The 17274-nt window shown below is 39.2% G+C and overlaps 2 protein-coding genes across 2 annotated transcripts in view; both read left to right on the top strand.

The window, feature by feature from the left end:
• Nucleotides 1-405: 405 nt before the first annotated feature.
• On the top strand, nucleotides 406-3556 carry LOC121389535 (conodipine-P1-like). The gene is made up of 2 exons (XM_041521199.1): nucleotides 406-661; nucleotides 3316-3556. Exons 1-2 carry the CDS (start codon nucleotides 491-493, stop codon nucleotides 3550-3552), a joined length of 408 nt encoding a protein of 135 aa, XP_041377133.1. The 5' UTR covers nucleotides 406-490; the 3' UTR covers nucleotides 3553-3556.
• A 5082-nt stretch (nucleotides 3557-8638) lies between these two features.
• LOC121389534 overlaps nucleotides 8639-17274 on the top strand; it is a 14781-nt gene continuing 6145 nt past the window's right edge. Inside the window, exons 1-3 of the mRNA XM_041521198.1 lie at nucleotides 8639-8741; nucleotides 13052-13160; nucleotides 13572-13665. Of these exons, the coding sequence (XP_041377132.1) occupies nucleotides 13065-13160; nucleotides 13572-13665 (190 nt within the window). The 5' untranslated portion in view covers nucleotides 8639-8741; nucleotides 13052-13064. The remainder of the gene's footprint in view (nucleotides 8742-13051; nucleotides 13161-13571; nucleotides 13666-17274) is intronic.

Below are 17274 nucleotides of genomic sequence, written 5' to 3'. Positions count from 1 at the left end.
TTAAAAAATATTAAAAAATCATTTTGTCGTATTAGAAACACCAGGATGACCGGAAACACTTCGGTTGTACGGAAATGGATAATCTAAACAATAAAATATAAGTAATGTTTGATTTCGTTGATCATAAACGGCTCTAATAGTGAAAAATATGCCTTAGTGTTTAAAAACTAGGGTCTGTCCCTTTAACAAACATATTCACAAACTGCATCCCCTTCCCTGTCAAACCCAGTGTAACAATTCAAAATACAAAACAGCTCCACAGCCAAGAATTGCATCACAAGAAAGTTACATCTCCTCCTCGCATACATATTTGTATGGACAGATCACTGTCGTCTGTGGCCTATTGTTTTTCTCGATCATGAAACTTGTAATCGATTAACTGGACAAACGGGGATGGTTTACGACGGCAATGTTTGATGAAATGGAGCATCACTACAGAACATTTTTGGAACATTAGCAAATAATTTTTTCTTTCTATTTTCAGATCAGGATGTCATCGCTGTTTTATATTTGTGTTTTTGTGGGGATCGTGGCGTGCGCTGCCGCCTTGGACTGTAACCATGGTGTCACGGACGGATGCAGCATTCCACTGGGCATGCCGTTCTTCTACAAAAGCAGATTTCGTCATGCGTGTGACAAACATGACATTTGCTATCATTGTGTGAGTGTGAACACCGAGAATCTCAGTTGCGTAAACATAATTGGGTGGGGGTGAGGTATGGGGGTATCAGAGGCGGATCGGGGGGGGGGGGGGGCGAGGGGGGGCGCCCCCTAAATTTTGCAATATATTCATTCTCATTTTTTTTTACGATCCCCCTCCAAACCTTCCCCGAAGTTCCCTTGGCATTCCACCTCATGTCACTGGGGGACCCCAAAATTAATTTTCTGGATCCGCCACTGGGTATTTATGGACACTGGGATCCTAGGGGTGAATTTTTATTGGTGATTCAAGACAGTACCTAGCGGGGAGCAAGGAGGCAGTTGTTCTCTAGAAAATATGAAAGCGTGTCATTTGTTGATTAGTGCCTTTTCCTCCATCTGGAGATAATCCTGTACTAATTTGACCGGATCTTTTATCTTCATTTAAAAAATAAATAAATATAATTTATTAATTTATCTATAGGGGTGAGGGTGGGGTCTTTTCACTGCTCCACTTCAAATTAACAGATTCTTGGTATGGCAATATTCAAATAGTAATAGATAAAATGAGTTGAAAGGTCTTTTTAATGTATATTATAATTTATATAATATGTTGTATTGTTGTGCATGACAGAGTAGAAAACATTGGTCAGTGAACGTCAAATCTTTGCTAAGAGAACCATTAATGATGCAATCTCGATTTGTCTAATGGAGGCTTCCCACCAACATTGTTTATTGACTTTTTCTTTAAATGGTAAACTTTATACTTTCAACTATATGGCCACTAAAACTTAAGGACGAAAAGGAGGAAATCACTAAAACTTAAGGACGAAAAGGAGGAAATCACTAAAACTTAAGGACGAAAAGGAGGAAATCACTAAAATTTAAGGACGAAAAGGAGGAAATCACTAAAACTTAAAGCCAAATAATTTAATTTAATAGCAGAACAAATGTATTTTTATTTGGGAATGTGTAGAGAACGACTGATGGAACTGGGCGCATTCGTAACGTCATGTCGATAAAAGGCGCATTCGTAACGTCATGTCGATAAAAGGCGCATTCGTAACGTCATGTCGATAAAGTGTTGCCGACAGGTTTGCTGTCTTTGTGCAACTTGTCTGTCTCTGACAGTCTTATCTAGGGGGCGGGATTTAACTCAGTCGGCTGAGTGCTTGCTTGAGGAGCTTGCGTCGCAGGATCGAACCACCTCGGTGGATCCATTCAACTGATTGGGTTTTTCTCGTTCCAACCAGTTCACCACAAGTGGTCAAAGGCCGTGATATGTGTTTTCCCGTCTGTGGCAAAGTGCATATAAAATATTCCTTGCTGCATTAGGGAAAATGTCGCGGGTTTTCTCTCATGACTACGTGTCAGAATTACGAAATGTTTGACATCCAATGGCCGATGATTAATTAATCAATGCGCTCTAATGGTGTCGTTAAACAAAACACACGTTTTAGTCCTATTTAGCAACAGACAGCCAGTTTGCCACATTTTATGAATTTACCGATTTCTTGGTTTGTTATGTACGAAATAAATGGGATGTAAAATCGGATTTAGGCTAAGACAATCTTTAGAATGACTAGAAACACTTAGAAACATTTATCCATACCATCTTAAAGGGACATTCCTGAGTTTGCTGCATTGTCAGTTTCCGAATAATAAAATATTTCTACGATTAAACTTACATATTAAATGTATTTTTTTGTTTAGAATACCAGCGTCTGCATATTCAATGTGTTTCTGGTCGTCTTAATATTTGTAAGAAGCCCAAACTGGATTTTTAGGAAATAAAATGAAATTTAACCTAGTACAAATAATAGAACGACCAGAAACACGTTTAATATACAGCCACTAATATTTTATGTAGAAAAATATATTTGATATGTAATTACAATCGTTAAAAAGTCTCTGTTAGTCGATAATATTTTAAAATTGCAGCAAACTCAGGAATGTACCTTTAAAGGGACTATCCTAAATGTGTAGCCATTTTAAAAGATTTTAGTTTCGGCAACAAAAAGAAGAAGAATATTTACATTATTAAAATTACAATTTTCTTACATTTTCTTGCTTAGAATGTGTATATCTCTATAACCAATGCAAATGAATGAATGAATGAATGAATGAATATTTAACGAGACCCCAGCACAAAAATACACATCGGCTATTGGGTGTCAAAAATGGTAAGTATATGAAAATATTATTTATATATATTTATGTAAAACCACTGTGTAAGGAGCTGTGGGGGAAAAGTATAATACAATATATAAAATCAAGTTAAGTATATCTTAAAAATTTTGTATAGAAGTCAAAGTGTTCAAAAAACTTTACAATTAACATTGGATGAAATTTAAAAGATTCATTTCTGGACCTCATAATATTTGTCTAAAATGATTTCGTACAAACGACTTTATTATTTTTTTCAACGGCAAACGAAATTTGAAGTAATTCTATCAAAGGTCATTCCCAGATTTATTTATCCGTAAAATGCTTTATATTTAAAATATATTAAAATAAGACTGCTTTAAAACACAGGAAAACGCAGAATGTTGGGGGGTGGGGTGGAGAGACAAACGGAAGTTTTTGCTAGGACTAAAACTCAGCCCTGATAGTCCTTTTAACATTGGAATCAAACTAGAGATTGTCTCTTTAACGACCCCGCCTTTTGTTGAACAGGGTGTGTCACACGGCGTGAGTAAGCACCAGTGCGACGTCCGTCTCTACCACAACGCCATCAGCGTCTGTCACAGCGCCGGCAAGAGGTTCATCTTCGATATGGACGCCGTCACCAAGCAGTTCTGCGACAGCATCGCCAAGGCCTACTACAGCGCCGTGAACATCTTCGGAAGTGGAAGCTACCACAACTCTCCCGACCACTACTGCCACAGTTCGTGGGTCCCCCATTGTATTTAATACTGACGTGCGTTTGCGGTTGTTGTCTGCGGTGTTAAAAAAAAAAAGCGGGAAATTGCAATGTCATGCTGTGTAGTAGTAATAAAGATTGCTTACAATTTTGATTTTTGTTTCAACTTCTTTTTTTACCCATAAGCATGTAAGATGGCAGTTTACAAGGTCGTCCCCAGTGGGTGGGTGTATAGGGGCAGTTACACCCTCAAAGTGACCCTTTTGTATACCTGATTCTCTATCTGTTGCCACTCAACAGAGTAGCTCTATAGGGTATACACTACCGAATCAAATCCCATAGACGACAATGGTAACATATGTGGCTAAAACTCCTACCTGTAGCGTATCAATCGACATAAACGCCACGGATATAAATACTACCACCCCTCACCCTTAAAGTGAATCAGAAAAAATTGGGGGTCAAGCTGCTCTTTTCTGAGATAACGGGTAGCGTCTATGACTACCCTAGTTCCGCACAAAATTTGAGTACTTGTTTTTGCAGGTACCCCATACATGTTTCAAGCACAAGGCTACTTGACAGTGGTACTACATGAAATAAAACTGCATAAATTTTTTGCCCAGATGAAACAATTTTTTTTTATATAACCAACACACTCACATTTATCACCATCACAGGACTTGTGGTGTTCATTTCTCTATCAAAAGTTGGGTGCACCTCGAACTTTGACCCAGCCGGAAGTTATTTGGTTTAGTACTACCTATAGAAGGTGGGATGGAGGAATGAAATAAAAAAAAAACTGTAGTTACTCGCATCCAATATGGCGGAGGACGCAAATGATGGGTATTAATCAATGTGAATTTCCATTCTTAACGGGCATTTTTTAGATGTCCAAAATACAGAGACTTCATGAAATATATAAAATAAGCATTTTTGAAGCATACGTTTTTAAAAAATCGTATTTGGGAATTAGATAACGGACCTCAAAAATTGAGTGTGATGTTGGTAACTGAAAGTGTTGACATCATGAGGATGTGGGTATCTGTTACGGTTGGATAAGGGTAACTATTCGATGCAGAATGCCGTTCAAGTCAGAAATAATTCAAAATTGGGTGATTGATTACTTTAATATGAATATAAGATGAAATGACTCGACGGTAATCTCATACTCTATTCTGTAATACTATAATGTAGCTTTATGTCTTGATAATCAAGATTGAAATAGTCCGACATATTACCCAAACTCTGAAAGATGAAAGGACAATTACCCCAAACGAAAATTTAAAGTCGAATTATACCAAAATTAAAATTAAAATATACTCTCGATATTTACCGAATCACGCACGCACGCACGCTTTCCATTCAGTTTTGTATTTTGTTGTTGAACATCGAAATGCCCCGGCAAGGGAGAATTAAAACAAAACAACAACAAAAAACAATCGAAATTCCCCGGCAAGGGAGAATTAAAACAAAACAACAACAAAAAACAATCGAAATGCCCCGGCAAGGGAGAATTAAAACAAAACAACAACAAAAAACAATCGAAATGCCCCGGCAAGGGAGAATTAAAACAAAACAACAACAAAAAACAATCGAAATGCCCCGGCAAGGGAGAATTAAAACAAAACAACAACAAAAAACAATCGAAATGCCCCGGCAAGGGAGAATTAAAACAAAACAACAACAAAAAATAAACAAACAAAACTAGAGCTTAGCTTGGCAGCAGCCAAATGTGCGAAGCTGTCCAACGTCTTCAGGTAAGAATGCTTCAACTAAACTTAGTTTTGCCATTTGATATAGTTATTAGCTGTGGACTTGCAGAGCGCGAGTTTGGCCGTGACCGCGGGCTAGGACCAGAAGATATTCGAGCTACTGCCCAGTCAGTACAAATGAATGACAACCACACACATATCAAGGCATCCGTATTCAACAAAATGCGTACGCTAGAGTCCAAAATCATAAGGTGAAATCATTTTTGTCTGAGAAACGTGATAGAAAGTAAGTTGCCTTCGTGCCCCTCTTTTGAAGGAAAGGTTTGCCTTGGTGCCCCTCCAACTTGCTTTAGTGCCCCAATGTTTGTTATTAAACCGAAGGCAACATTTGTCGCCGCCCTCCGCCGTTATTCACAATGGGGCCGTTCCAATTTAACAAAATATATATTTTAATACTTTAGTTTAGCCTTGAATATGTTTACAATATTGCTTGTGTAAACGTCATTGATAGATGTGTGGCGTAGGAATGCAAAGTTTCATTAATAAATAGCTAAATGAAATAGCCACAACATGACGTCATTTTTGTTCATTGATATAAGGTGTAATAAATGAAATATTATACTCGTTCCCGTGTGAGACCGTTTATATTACAACTCGTGTGTTTTTAATCGTACATCACTCACTTTCGATCGTGATGTACGATTAAAAGTAAACTCGTAATATAAACGGTCTCACACGGGAACTTGTTTAGTCTTCTCTATGTAACGCTAGACCATACGCCCCCCAAATATTACGTACCGTTTGGACCCCCCCCCCCCCATTCACAAACAAGTCAGCGATGGGTGTAATGTAATTTTAACGTACTGTTTTGCAATTTGGGAAAGCGCAGATACGGATTGCTACTCGATTTATAATCCTTATTGTGTGTTTACGTCTAGCTAAAACTAACTAGGCCTACGTTAAACATTGTCACCATGACAGAGCGTTTATGAAAAAAAAAAAGTAATAATAAAAAACAGTTAAAACAGTGCTGTTAAATACACCCACCCACCCTCCTCTAACACCACATAACGTTTGGACCTACACCCACCCACCCACCCCCTTGAGCGTTACATGTGCATTTTAATGGTGTGTTTCAAAATAGTATTAACTCGGGCGGAGGATGTATTGCACAAATAGTACATGTAATAATCTGGAAACGAAATGAAGGGGAAAGCATAAGATTTTTTATTTTTTTTTACTAATTGTTTCTAGACGCACATGGAAATCATTATGAAGAGACAACTACAGCAGTTACTCTAATCCTACAGTTACGCTCATCATTGCAGTTTCCCTTTTGTCAGATACCCGCATCCCAACTGAAGCTGACTAGAGAGTTACCTACCTCATCGCTTCGAAGTTACCTTCATCATGCCTAACTTTTTGATTTCATTATCAGCCGAATTACACAACTTATCCTTAATTCATTGATTCAAAATATATTCATACTAAACTAACTGCCGATACGCTCTATTAAAATGTGAATGTACTGCTTAGAAATACAGAAATTCACATTGATTAATACTCATCATGTGCGTCCTCAGCCATATTGGAATGAATGAATGAATGAATGAATGAATGTTTAACGACACCCCAGCACGAAAAATATATCGGCTATTGGGTGTCAAACTATCGTAAATGCAAAAACAATTCCAGCCATATTGAATGCGAGTAACTACAGTTACCCGCATGCGGTTATCCCCTGTGATTATAACTATATAGGGTTGCAAACGAATCACTATGCATTTTTACATGGATTACAACTAATTTTGAAGGTAGAATGATGGAAATACATGGTAAAAAGGTCTCAGGTTAGCACATTTTGCTGGAATATCCGTATAATGTTTGCCCGATTTTGAGGTTTCGCTCCAGCACTAGGGGGAGGGCGGCAATTCCCCGCCCGCCCCCCTCCCCCCGCCTCGTATACTTATGGTCGTCGAGGACATCCACTCTCCCCTTATTTTTGTGCGCCTACATATTTCACAAGTGTAGTACAAAATTGGCCATAATAGAAAATGTAACCGAATTTAATTATATGGACCAGTACGTCGAGAATTAATTATATCTTCACAATGTTAGAACTGTCCACATGATCTGTGGCCACTCACAACAGCGGATTTACTCCATAATACTGCGGTATACAGTTAATTATATCTTCACAATGTTAAACTGTTCACATGATTTGTGGCCACTCACAACAGCGGATTTACTCCATAATACTGCGGTATACAGTTAATTATATCTTCACAATGTTAGAACTGTCCACATGATCTGTGGCCACCCACAACAGCGGATTTACTCCATAATACTGCGGTATATAGTTAATTACTAAACATAAGCAACCAGTGTGTGTGTGTGTGTGTGTGTGTGTGTGTGTGTGTGTGTGTGTGTGTGAACACGTATGTGTTGTCAGTCTTTATTAGTATTGGTGACATGTAACAATAAGTTGCAGACTCACCAGTAAAGCAGCCATATTGGAACAGATCGGCTATGGAGGCTGCAGTCATTTCGTCTCTAAGTTGCCCACCTCTAAGTACTTTTGCAAGCATATCTTTTCTGTGCAATTTCTATGACAACAGAAATTGTCTTAATACATATTACAATATTAAGAGAACCGCCAGACCGCAGTTTTAGGAAGTACAGTCACTTGGTAACTACGATGTGAAAATCAATGCAGAATGACAACACTCAACTAGATGGCTGAAATGTCAGCCAATGCTTACATATTAAAAGTTGTGGTTTGTGCTGTCCTGTCACAGGAAATTACATACCGGTATATAGACCAGCCTCAGAATGAGCTAAGTGCCACTCCCACCGTCAGGGACATTTTTTTTTTTTTACATAGACATTAGATTCAGCATGTTTCTAAACATATTAAAACTAATATAAAACGACTAATATCGCCTTGTTTTTGGGAGGGGGCCCAACTTTGACCCCATATTTGCCACACACACCACCAGAAGCCTGTTTACCAAAACCTTTTGGTTAACTTATATGATGAAGAATACAAAAAAGCAGGGGCCTAATTCACTAAACTCTCGCAACTTTGCGATCTCGCAGTGCAATGCTAAAATACTTGCAAAGAGGATGCTTTGTTGTCTAGCAGAGCCTAAGAGACCTTTGTGAATTAGGCCCCTGGTTTCATATAATTGTCCTCTCCGGATGTCACTTAGCTCATTCTGAAGCCGTTCTAATACAAGATACCTGCTATTATTCAGAAGTAGGGAAACCTGTGTGGCGGCACCAGGTTTCTCTTCTTAAAACATTCATTCCACAGAATAAAATACCTTTTCTTTGTCTGATATGATTGGATAAGAATGAATGGAAAACAGTCAAGTTGTTTTATTCGTGATCGCCCTCCTGAACATTGTTTTTTGTTTACAGCCGAAACATGACGTAGACAATGGCATTACGTCATTCCTTAACTGTGAAAGCAAACACGTTGGTGTACGCTACTTACTAACTTTATAACATTCGGATACTTATTAGTAAGTTCATAATTATAGAATATGTGTCATTCACGTTCGGTTTGACCTAGCCTACTTTTTTTTGTTGTTGTTGCTTTGTTTATGAACAATTCGAATACTAATCAGTTTTTATAATGTTAAAATCATTAGGAATTTTGAATTTCAGTATTAAAAATATACACGTAGCCTACAATATCACACATACTAAATTGTTTTACGGCTCGTTACTTTCAAATCTTATTCTATGTACAACCGTGTGCGCATTAAGATGTCTCTGTGTTTACGGAAGCCTTAGAACGGTTTTTGGCGCATGTACTAACGCGTTATAAAAGTGGCAGTCTTCCTATATTGCGGAGTTGGAACCATATATCATGGTTACGATCAGCTCTCTACTGACACAGTAGACACAGCACCTCACAGTAGGTCATGGCTACATACATTCAAGAATTTACTAAAACATCTTTTGGCATCAGACTTGAGCTGAGATACGGTATTAAATATGTTTAAAGGAAGATTGGTAATGTATGTCAATTCTTCTCTAACAAAGTTTAATTTTAAAAAATATAGTTTTGATTTATTACTGGGATTTATCATCGTCAGGGTTTTTTTTTTAGGGAAAAACCCAACAAAACAACCAAAGAAAAAAAAAAAACCCAAGAAAAACAATATATTAAAAAGAATAATAACTCAACAACAACATATAAACAAACAAACAAAAAAACACAAAAAACACAAAAAAAAAAAAACAACCCCAACAACCCCCACCCCCCCAAACTTTGTGAGATATTTTATTTCATTTCAATTTATTTTCGTGCTTATAATAGTGGTATATCCAATTACGGTTCAAGCACGCTGTCTTGGGCATATACCTCAGTTATCTGACGTGTGTCTAGGAGAGAGAGAGAGAGAGAGAGAGAGAGAGAGAGAGAGAGAGAGAGAGAGAGAGAGAGAGAGAGAGAGAGAGAGAGAGAGAGGGAGAGCGAGAGAGAGAGAGAGAGAGAGAGAGAGAGAGAGAGAGAGAGAGAGAGAGAGAGAGAGAGAAGTCGGTGTAGTGGTCTTACACCTACCTACCCATTGAGTCGTTGAAACGCGCTCTTGGTGGGAGCCGGTACCGGACTGCGAACCCTGTACCTACCAGCCTTATGTCCGATGGCTTAACCACTACATCGCCGAGGCCGGTGTAAACGGAATGCAAGTCCGTAGGAACAGTGGTCTGCCTGGACTTAATCTCCTAGGAATGCAGGTCCTAGGTCTAATATACCTACGAATGCAAGTCCTAGGACTTACGTTCCTTAGGAATACTGGTCTGACTGCCAGGATATGAAGTCCGGGCCGGACTTGCATTCCTGCACAGTCAAAATTTAAGTCCGGTCGTACACATAAAAATTAAATTATAAATGTAAACAAAACGAAAAACAGTTTCCTTTTTGGTTTATTTAATTAACTTAGGATATTAGCGCCGCTCTTTAGTTAAATGTTTTCTGTTTATTCCAATATTTTCAATTTATATAATTTGCAAGAGTTTGTACACATTTTGTTGACCTTATTACATGAGCAGAACCAAGGTCTTTATTCACTGCGTGTTGTTCCAACTAATAAAACTCAAAAACATTTACCATAATTCGAAGCATATTAGTACTCGCAAATAAGTATAACTTGCCCATATGATATACCAACACAATTATCTGTTAGATATTATATATTGGTATTTGATAATAATAATAATAATAATAATAATAATAATAATAATAATAATAAATAATAATGATAATAATAATAATAGTTATAATAATTTAACTATAAAAATGTGATATTTGCGTTATATACATTATCTTGTTATTATATAATTTTAAGTTTGTGCCTTTCTGACAATAATGTTGCAGGCGCGTGTACATAGGGTGTGGCGGTGGGGTGGCGTATTCTAAACACCCCTCTTCAAAACACATTTCTTGACCTCTCCCCTGCATAGCTTACTGAACATGTGCCTGCTTTGTCAATTTTGCTCATTTTAAAAATTAATTTGGTTTAACATATAACATATCAGACTCTAGCCTCTATGATATCTTAGTCCCAACAAACCATACCATCGACAAACAAATATGTTAAATGGTTTTCATTAATGTTTATCAATTAATAGAAATATCAATTACTAAGAGTGGGTTTTAGCAGCTCAATGGGCTACTAGACCGACTAAAACAAAACAGTAATCATAGAACAATTATCATACTGTTAATAATATGCACACACAATTTACAAAGATCCTTTTAAACAGACTAACTACTCATGACACTTTTACACCTGACCGTTTTGGTCGCAATAGGCATTCAGACTCCCTTGTTGGGAGAGGGATGGGGGAGGCATGCTGATCATTGTTGTCCGAATGAAACGAAAATGTCCAAATCTAGAACACAACGTATATTTATATTCGCATTACCACCAAGACGCTATATAGGATTCCAAACAAATCAGTCTGCATTTGTACATGGATTACAACTAATATTGTGAGTAAAATTATGGAAATGCATGGTGAATATTTTAGGTCAGCTCATTTTGCCCGAACGTGTCCATTGCCCACCCCACCCCACCCCCACTGGGGGAGTGACGTGACACCCCCCCCCCCCCCCCCCGACTCACACCTCCACCCAGTATCAAACGCTTATGATGTTCCTAACGGCCAAGTATTATAATAGAGACCCTTTCCCCAACTCATATCTTATGCTTTTTATGGTCGAAACTGCCATAAGGCAGTCAGTGATAACTAATTTCAAGTGTTTTGATGCTATTTAATTGTTCATCAATAAAAAATCAAATTTTCATGCTTATTATTCCTGTTATTTTATATTGTAGTAACTGGTAATTATAGTACTAGTTATAAGTACTAACTACTAGAACTAAGTACAGTTTTTAAAGTTTTATTTCAGGGATTTTCAGGAGTCATATATATGTAATAAGCAAACTATCGGAAATAAATTCCAGAGGACTAGGAATACTAGGATTGAAAGTCCTGTGGACTAGGAGTACCAGGAATAAAAGTCCTCGAACTGCACGTCCCACAGACTTAAAGCCGCACACCCTAGTTCCATCCAGCGAAAATAAATTATAATTTGGTTAATCTACAAACCTGTTTTTATCAAATGGAGTGAAAAAGCAGGTTTTATATCGATAAATACCATGGGAATCCCCATGTCCCAATTGCTTGAACTAATTTTGAAAGTTAGTATTCTGATGTCACCGGTAGATGTCGCTCGAAGCACAACAATGCCTACGTCACGACAAATTTCACAGAGTGCGCACAGACTTGGGGTGCGTTCTTTTCACCTCTCCTGGACATGTTCCAACTGTTCTGTCCTGGTTGTATCCCCTCTCCAAATATCGTAAGACTTAGCAAAATTATTGGTTTTAAGGGTTTGTAACGTTTTGTATTGAGACACTTACTTGTCTGAACTTTATTGTTACTGAAAATGTTCACGAACTGTGAAGAAAAATCTCACAAATGAACAACAACAAATCGGATGTTGATTGCGCGAACCGTGCACGAGAAAACAAACCGAACCAAAATGATAACGGTAACGTGGTATACCAACGTCTGTGACATTGAAATGGAAATATCCCGTCTAAAAATAGATTAGACCTTGTCTGCTCAACGGGTTTTTTCTCAAACATGCGTGCGTTTTTAAGAAACAAGAAAAATGCATTTTGTGGTATTACAAAAACCAGGATTACCAGGATTACAAAAAAACACTTCAGGTGAATGGAAATGTATATTCTAAATAATAAACGGTAAGTAAAGTGCAATTTTATTCGTCCTACTTCAATATTGTAACACAAATGTAAGACGATTACAAAAATTCACTTACGTGTCTGATCCACAAGTCTTTGACGTAAAAAAATATTAAGGTGATATTCAAACTTAAAAATATTTTTTGACATGGAGATTTGAACACAATAATAGTAAGGGACTCATACACTTATCCATCACACTACAAGGGAAGGCTGCCAAAACCTCACTTTTTTCTCGTGTCTTTCTGGCTGCTCGTGCAAATTGCAAAGTATAATAAACGGGCATCTAATGTGCCGGACTAGTATTTCTGTCACTTCTGTAGAAGGAATTTAAGTCCGGTAGGAATACAAGTCCTAGGATAAAAACAACTTTAAAATAAACCAGGAATGAAAGTCCGGGTAGGACTATGGTTCCTAAGCTATGGAGGTCCGATAGGACTACAGTTCCTAGGAACCGAGGTCCTACGGACCTGCGTTCCTTTTACACCGGTACTCTGTGCGAGTGACTAAGCCCGTTTAAGTGTGAGTTGTGTTTGTTTCTCTGACGACAGCTGGCCAGCGGAGATGTCCGAGGAGGAGAGGCTGGACATTCTGAGGAGGTGGAGGATCCGAGACAACATGGAGCTCATCCTCGAAACGTGGCTCGCCATACGGAGGCAGGTCAGTCATAGAACACTCCAATCTGATTAAAATTGGCTCTGCTGGTCTAGCAGTAGATCTAACAGCATTGCGTGAACTCCCATGTCCAGGTGACATTTCATCTATAAATAACAATCTAAATATCGACCAATTACACTTAGCCTTTTATAGCGTTATTCAGGAGCATATATATACATATATATATATATATATATATATATATATATATATATATATATATATATATATATATATATATATATATATATAGATAGATAGATAGATAGATATATACACAAACAGACAGGCAGACATACACACAGACACACACAGACACACACACACACACACACACACACAAACCATCCTCCATCCTACTCTATATAAGTGGATGATTGTGTTAATAATGAATGTTGTTGATATTGTGTTCAGAAAAAGGAGCTGAACTTGAAAACAGAGGAAATAAACAATCTGTTAGAAGATCTTCAAAACCCAGCATTGTCTGGAGCGAGTGGGGACTCGAAAGGTTTGTAAACTTCTCCTTTTTAAAAAGCCTTTTGTTATTATCCTACTGCCGCCTGAATTTTCTCCTTTGAATTATCTCTATTTTTCCCGATCTGGCAATTCTCCTATCCTTCAATGTATTTCGCTGTCCGCCTCCACATCCTACTCCTTGTCTCTCCAACTGCGACAGGTGCTTGTCTCTTGTGGCCATCCGTACCACACACACCTGCCATTTCGCATTCTTTAAATCAGCTGTGGACTTAGTTTGACCACTTCAGTGAGTGTTCAGTGGTTACTTCTGCCATTGTTAAGAGAATCAGGTAGAAACAGATTTAAATCGTGGGAAATATTGGATTTGTTTTTGTATCAAAATCATGAGAATGATAGGCAGAGGGTGATAGATGAGAAAGATGAATGAAAGTGTGAGCCAGCTTTGACGGAATTTGAATCACTGTCGTCAGGTTGATTGTCCAGCAGCTTATCCACTAGACCACGGGGGTTTGTAAACTTAATATATATATATATATATATATATATATATATAATGGACTCCATGGCTCAGAATTATCTACCAGGCCGGGTGGGGGCCGGGGAGTGGGGTGGGGAGAGAGTTATTTTAGAAGTTGATTAAAGGACCAGCATAAGTTTCTGCCATTGTGTTGTAACACGTGTACGACATACAAAGTCTTTTTTATGACTACAATTGCGTATTTTAAATATATTGTCCTGTTTACAATATACTCTTCAAAAAAAGAAACGCAAAAGGGTACAAATGGGTTATAACTCCGATTTTATGTTTCCTACCGGTTCATGCTTTGTGAATATAAGGTCATTGCATGTCCCAAACACATTCCCACGGTTACATTCGATAAAACGCAGCTACTGTACAATAAAGTTCCAAAATGTGAATATTCGCAAAAACGCAGCCACGTGCAAACCATGTCACCACTGCACGTGCGTTGTCTGCACGTGCAACATGAACACCGACAGTATAAAAGTGCAGGGTGTTCGCTTGCCTGGCCTCTGTATCTGGCCGACAGTTGACAATCCAGGACATGCCACGTCTCAGTGAACCGCAGAGAAACAATGCCATCGGCCGACTAGACGCAGGCGAATCCAGAACGGCCGTTGCCAGGGCATTCCATGTGTCCCCAAGCACCATCTCCAGACTGTGGGACCGTTACCAGCAACATGGATCAACACGTGACCTCCCTAGATCCGGTCGACCACGGGTCACTACCCCCGGGCAGGACCGCTACATCCGGGTACGCCACCTTCGGGAACGATTGACTACTGCCAACTCCACAGCCGCAGCAATACCAGGTTTGCGCAGGATATCCGACCAGACCGTACGGAACCGCCTACGTGAGGTAGGAATTCGTGCCAGACGTCCAGTTCGAGGTGTCATCTTAACACCACAACACCGTCGACTCCGACTGCAGTGGTGCCAGATTCATCGACAATGGCCTCAACTGCGATGGAGACAGGTGTGGTTCAGTGACGAGTCCCGATTTCTGCTCCGACGTCATGATGGAAGATGTCGCGTGTATAGGCGTCGTGGTGAACGTTATGCGGCAAACTGCGTGCAGGAAGTGGACAGATTTGGCGGGGGGTAGTGTCATGGTGTGGGCAGCCATCTCACACACTGGCAGAACTGACCTGGTCCACGTGCAGGGCAACCTGAATGCACAGGGCTACATTGACCAGATCCTCCGGCCACACATCGTTCCAGTTATGGCCAACGCCAACGCAGTGTTCCAACATGACAACGCCAGGCCTCACACAGCACGTCTCACAACGGCTTTCCTACAGAACAACAACATTAATGTCCTTCCTTGGCCATCGATATCACCGGATTTGAACCCAATTGAGCATCTATGGGACGAGTTGGACAGACGCCTCCGACAGCGACAACCACAGCCCCAGACCCTGCCCGAGCTGGCAGCAGCCTTGCAGGCCGAGTGGGCCACCATCCCCCGGGACGTCATCCGTACTCTGGTTGCTTCAATGGGCAGGCGGTGCCAGGCAGTTGTCAACACACGCGGAGGCCACACCCGGTATTGACTCCAGATGACCTTGACCTTGGTGGGGTGTCCTATCACTTACTCACAATGGACTAGAGTGAATTGTGAACAATCCTGCAACATTTGGTAATTATCGGACTCACCATTCAATAATTAAATCAATTCTCCAAATGTTACGACAATGTGGTTTTGCGTTTCTTCTTTTGAAGAGTATATTAATGTCTGTATAAACAAAGTGTTTGTTGTCGTCCTAACGTTTGTAGGAGCCGAAACCTGATTTTACCTTCTAATACTTCCGTACGTACGTACATGTACGAGACTTTATATTTTAATTACAAAGCAAAATGAAAAATAACTGCTACAAACATTAAGGTCTCACTACACAGATCACTTCCGGGTGAATGTTCATTCATCACGGTCCACAATAGTTCCTAATTGTGACACATGCTATGGTTCACATATTCACTTCTAGGAAATGGTGAAGAATTAAAACAATATACTAGTATGTGTTTAATGGTAAGCCTTCTGGCTGTATTTTGCCCATGTTATTTTGTAATATTGTGCATCGACCTTTTGGGACACGAGTGTATAGCGCAAGAGACAGCCGGAGTGAATCGGTTAATGAACCACCTGTTCGGATCGGTACTACAGCCAGATGCGGTCATATAGCAAAAAACTGAGACGAAAATGTTCTCAATTTTGGAGTGAAAATAAATGCTTATATAATGTATGTTCGCAATGGTGTATGTTGTTAGTGCCAACGAGAACCCGTTCTATTGGCAATCTTCGTTTGAAGATGGGCAATTTAACATGGGTTTCAATGGCAGAAAAAAAAGAAAGAAAGAAATGTTTTATTTAACAACGCACTCAACACATTTTATTTACGGTTATATGGCGTCAGACATATGGTTAAGAACCACACATATTTTGAGAGGAAACCCGCTGTCGCCACTACATGGGCTACTCTTTCCGATTAGCAGCAAGGGATCTTTTAGTTGCGATTCCCACAGGCAGGATAGCACAAACCATGGCCTTTGTTGAACCAGTTATGGATCACTGGTCGGTGCAAGTGGTTTACACCTACTCATTGAGCCTTGCGGAGCAATCACTCATGGGTTGGAGTCGGTATCTGGATTAATCAATGGCAAATGACATCTGTGTAGTGAGACCTAACAACACACGACACTGGATATACAGAAATTGGTATTATAAAGGAGAAAATATATTTAAAATGTAGTTTTAGTTTGCCACAAAGAAACATCTTACAATGGCTGCAAACTGAAAACAGTTTTTTAAGGGACTTCGATTTCTGCACTTTAAAGCACTATAAATATAACACACAATACACCAATCTTGTACCAGGAGAATACACCGTTAACAAAAAGGGTTAGTCTGCCCTGCAAATATGACCAAGCATTACGTTATAATGGTCTCAGAAAGAAATGTGTTATTTAACGACGCACTCAACCCATTTAGTTTACGGTTATATGGCGTCAGACATATGGTTAAGGACCACACACAGATATTGATAGAGGAAACCCGCTGTTGCCACTTCATAGGCTACTCTTTTCAATAAGCAGCAAGGGATCTTTTTTATGCAACCAACC

The sequence above is a fragment of the Gigantopelta aegis genome, chromosome 14, assembly GCF_016097555.1.
Source record: "Gigantopelta aegis isolate Gae_Host chromosome 14, Gae_host_genome, whole genome shotgun sequence".
Lineage (NCBI taxonomy): Eukaryota > Metazoa > Mollusca > Gastropoda > Neomphalida > Peltospiridae > Gigantopelta > Gigantopelta aegis.
The sequence above is the reverse complement of the archived record's forward strand: the minus strand, read 5'-3'. Positions and strand labels throughout refer to the sequence as shown.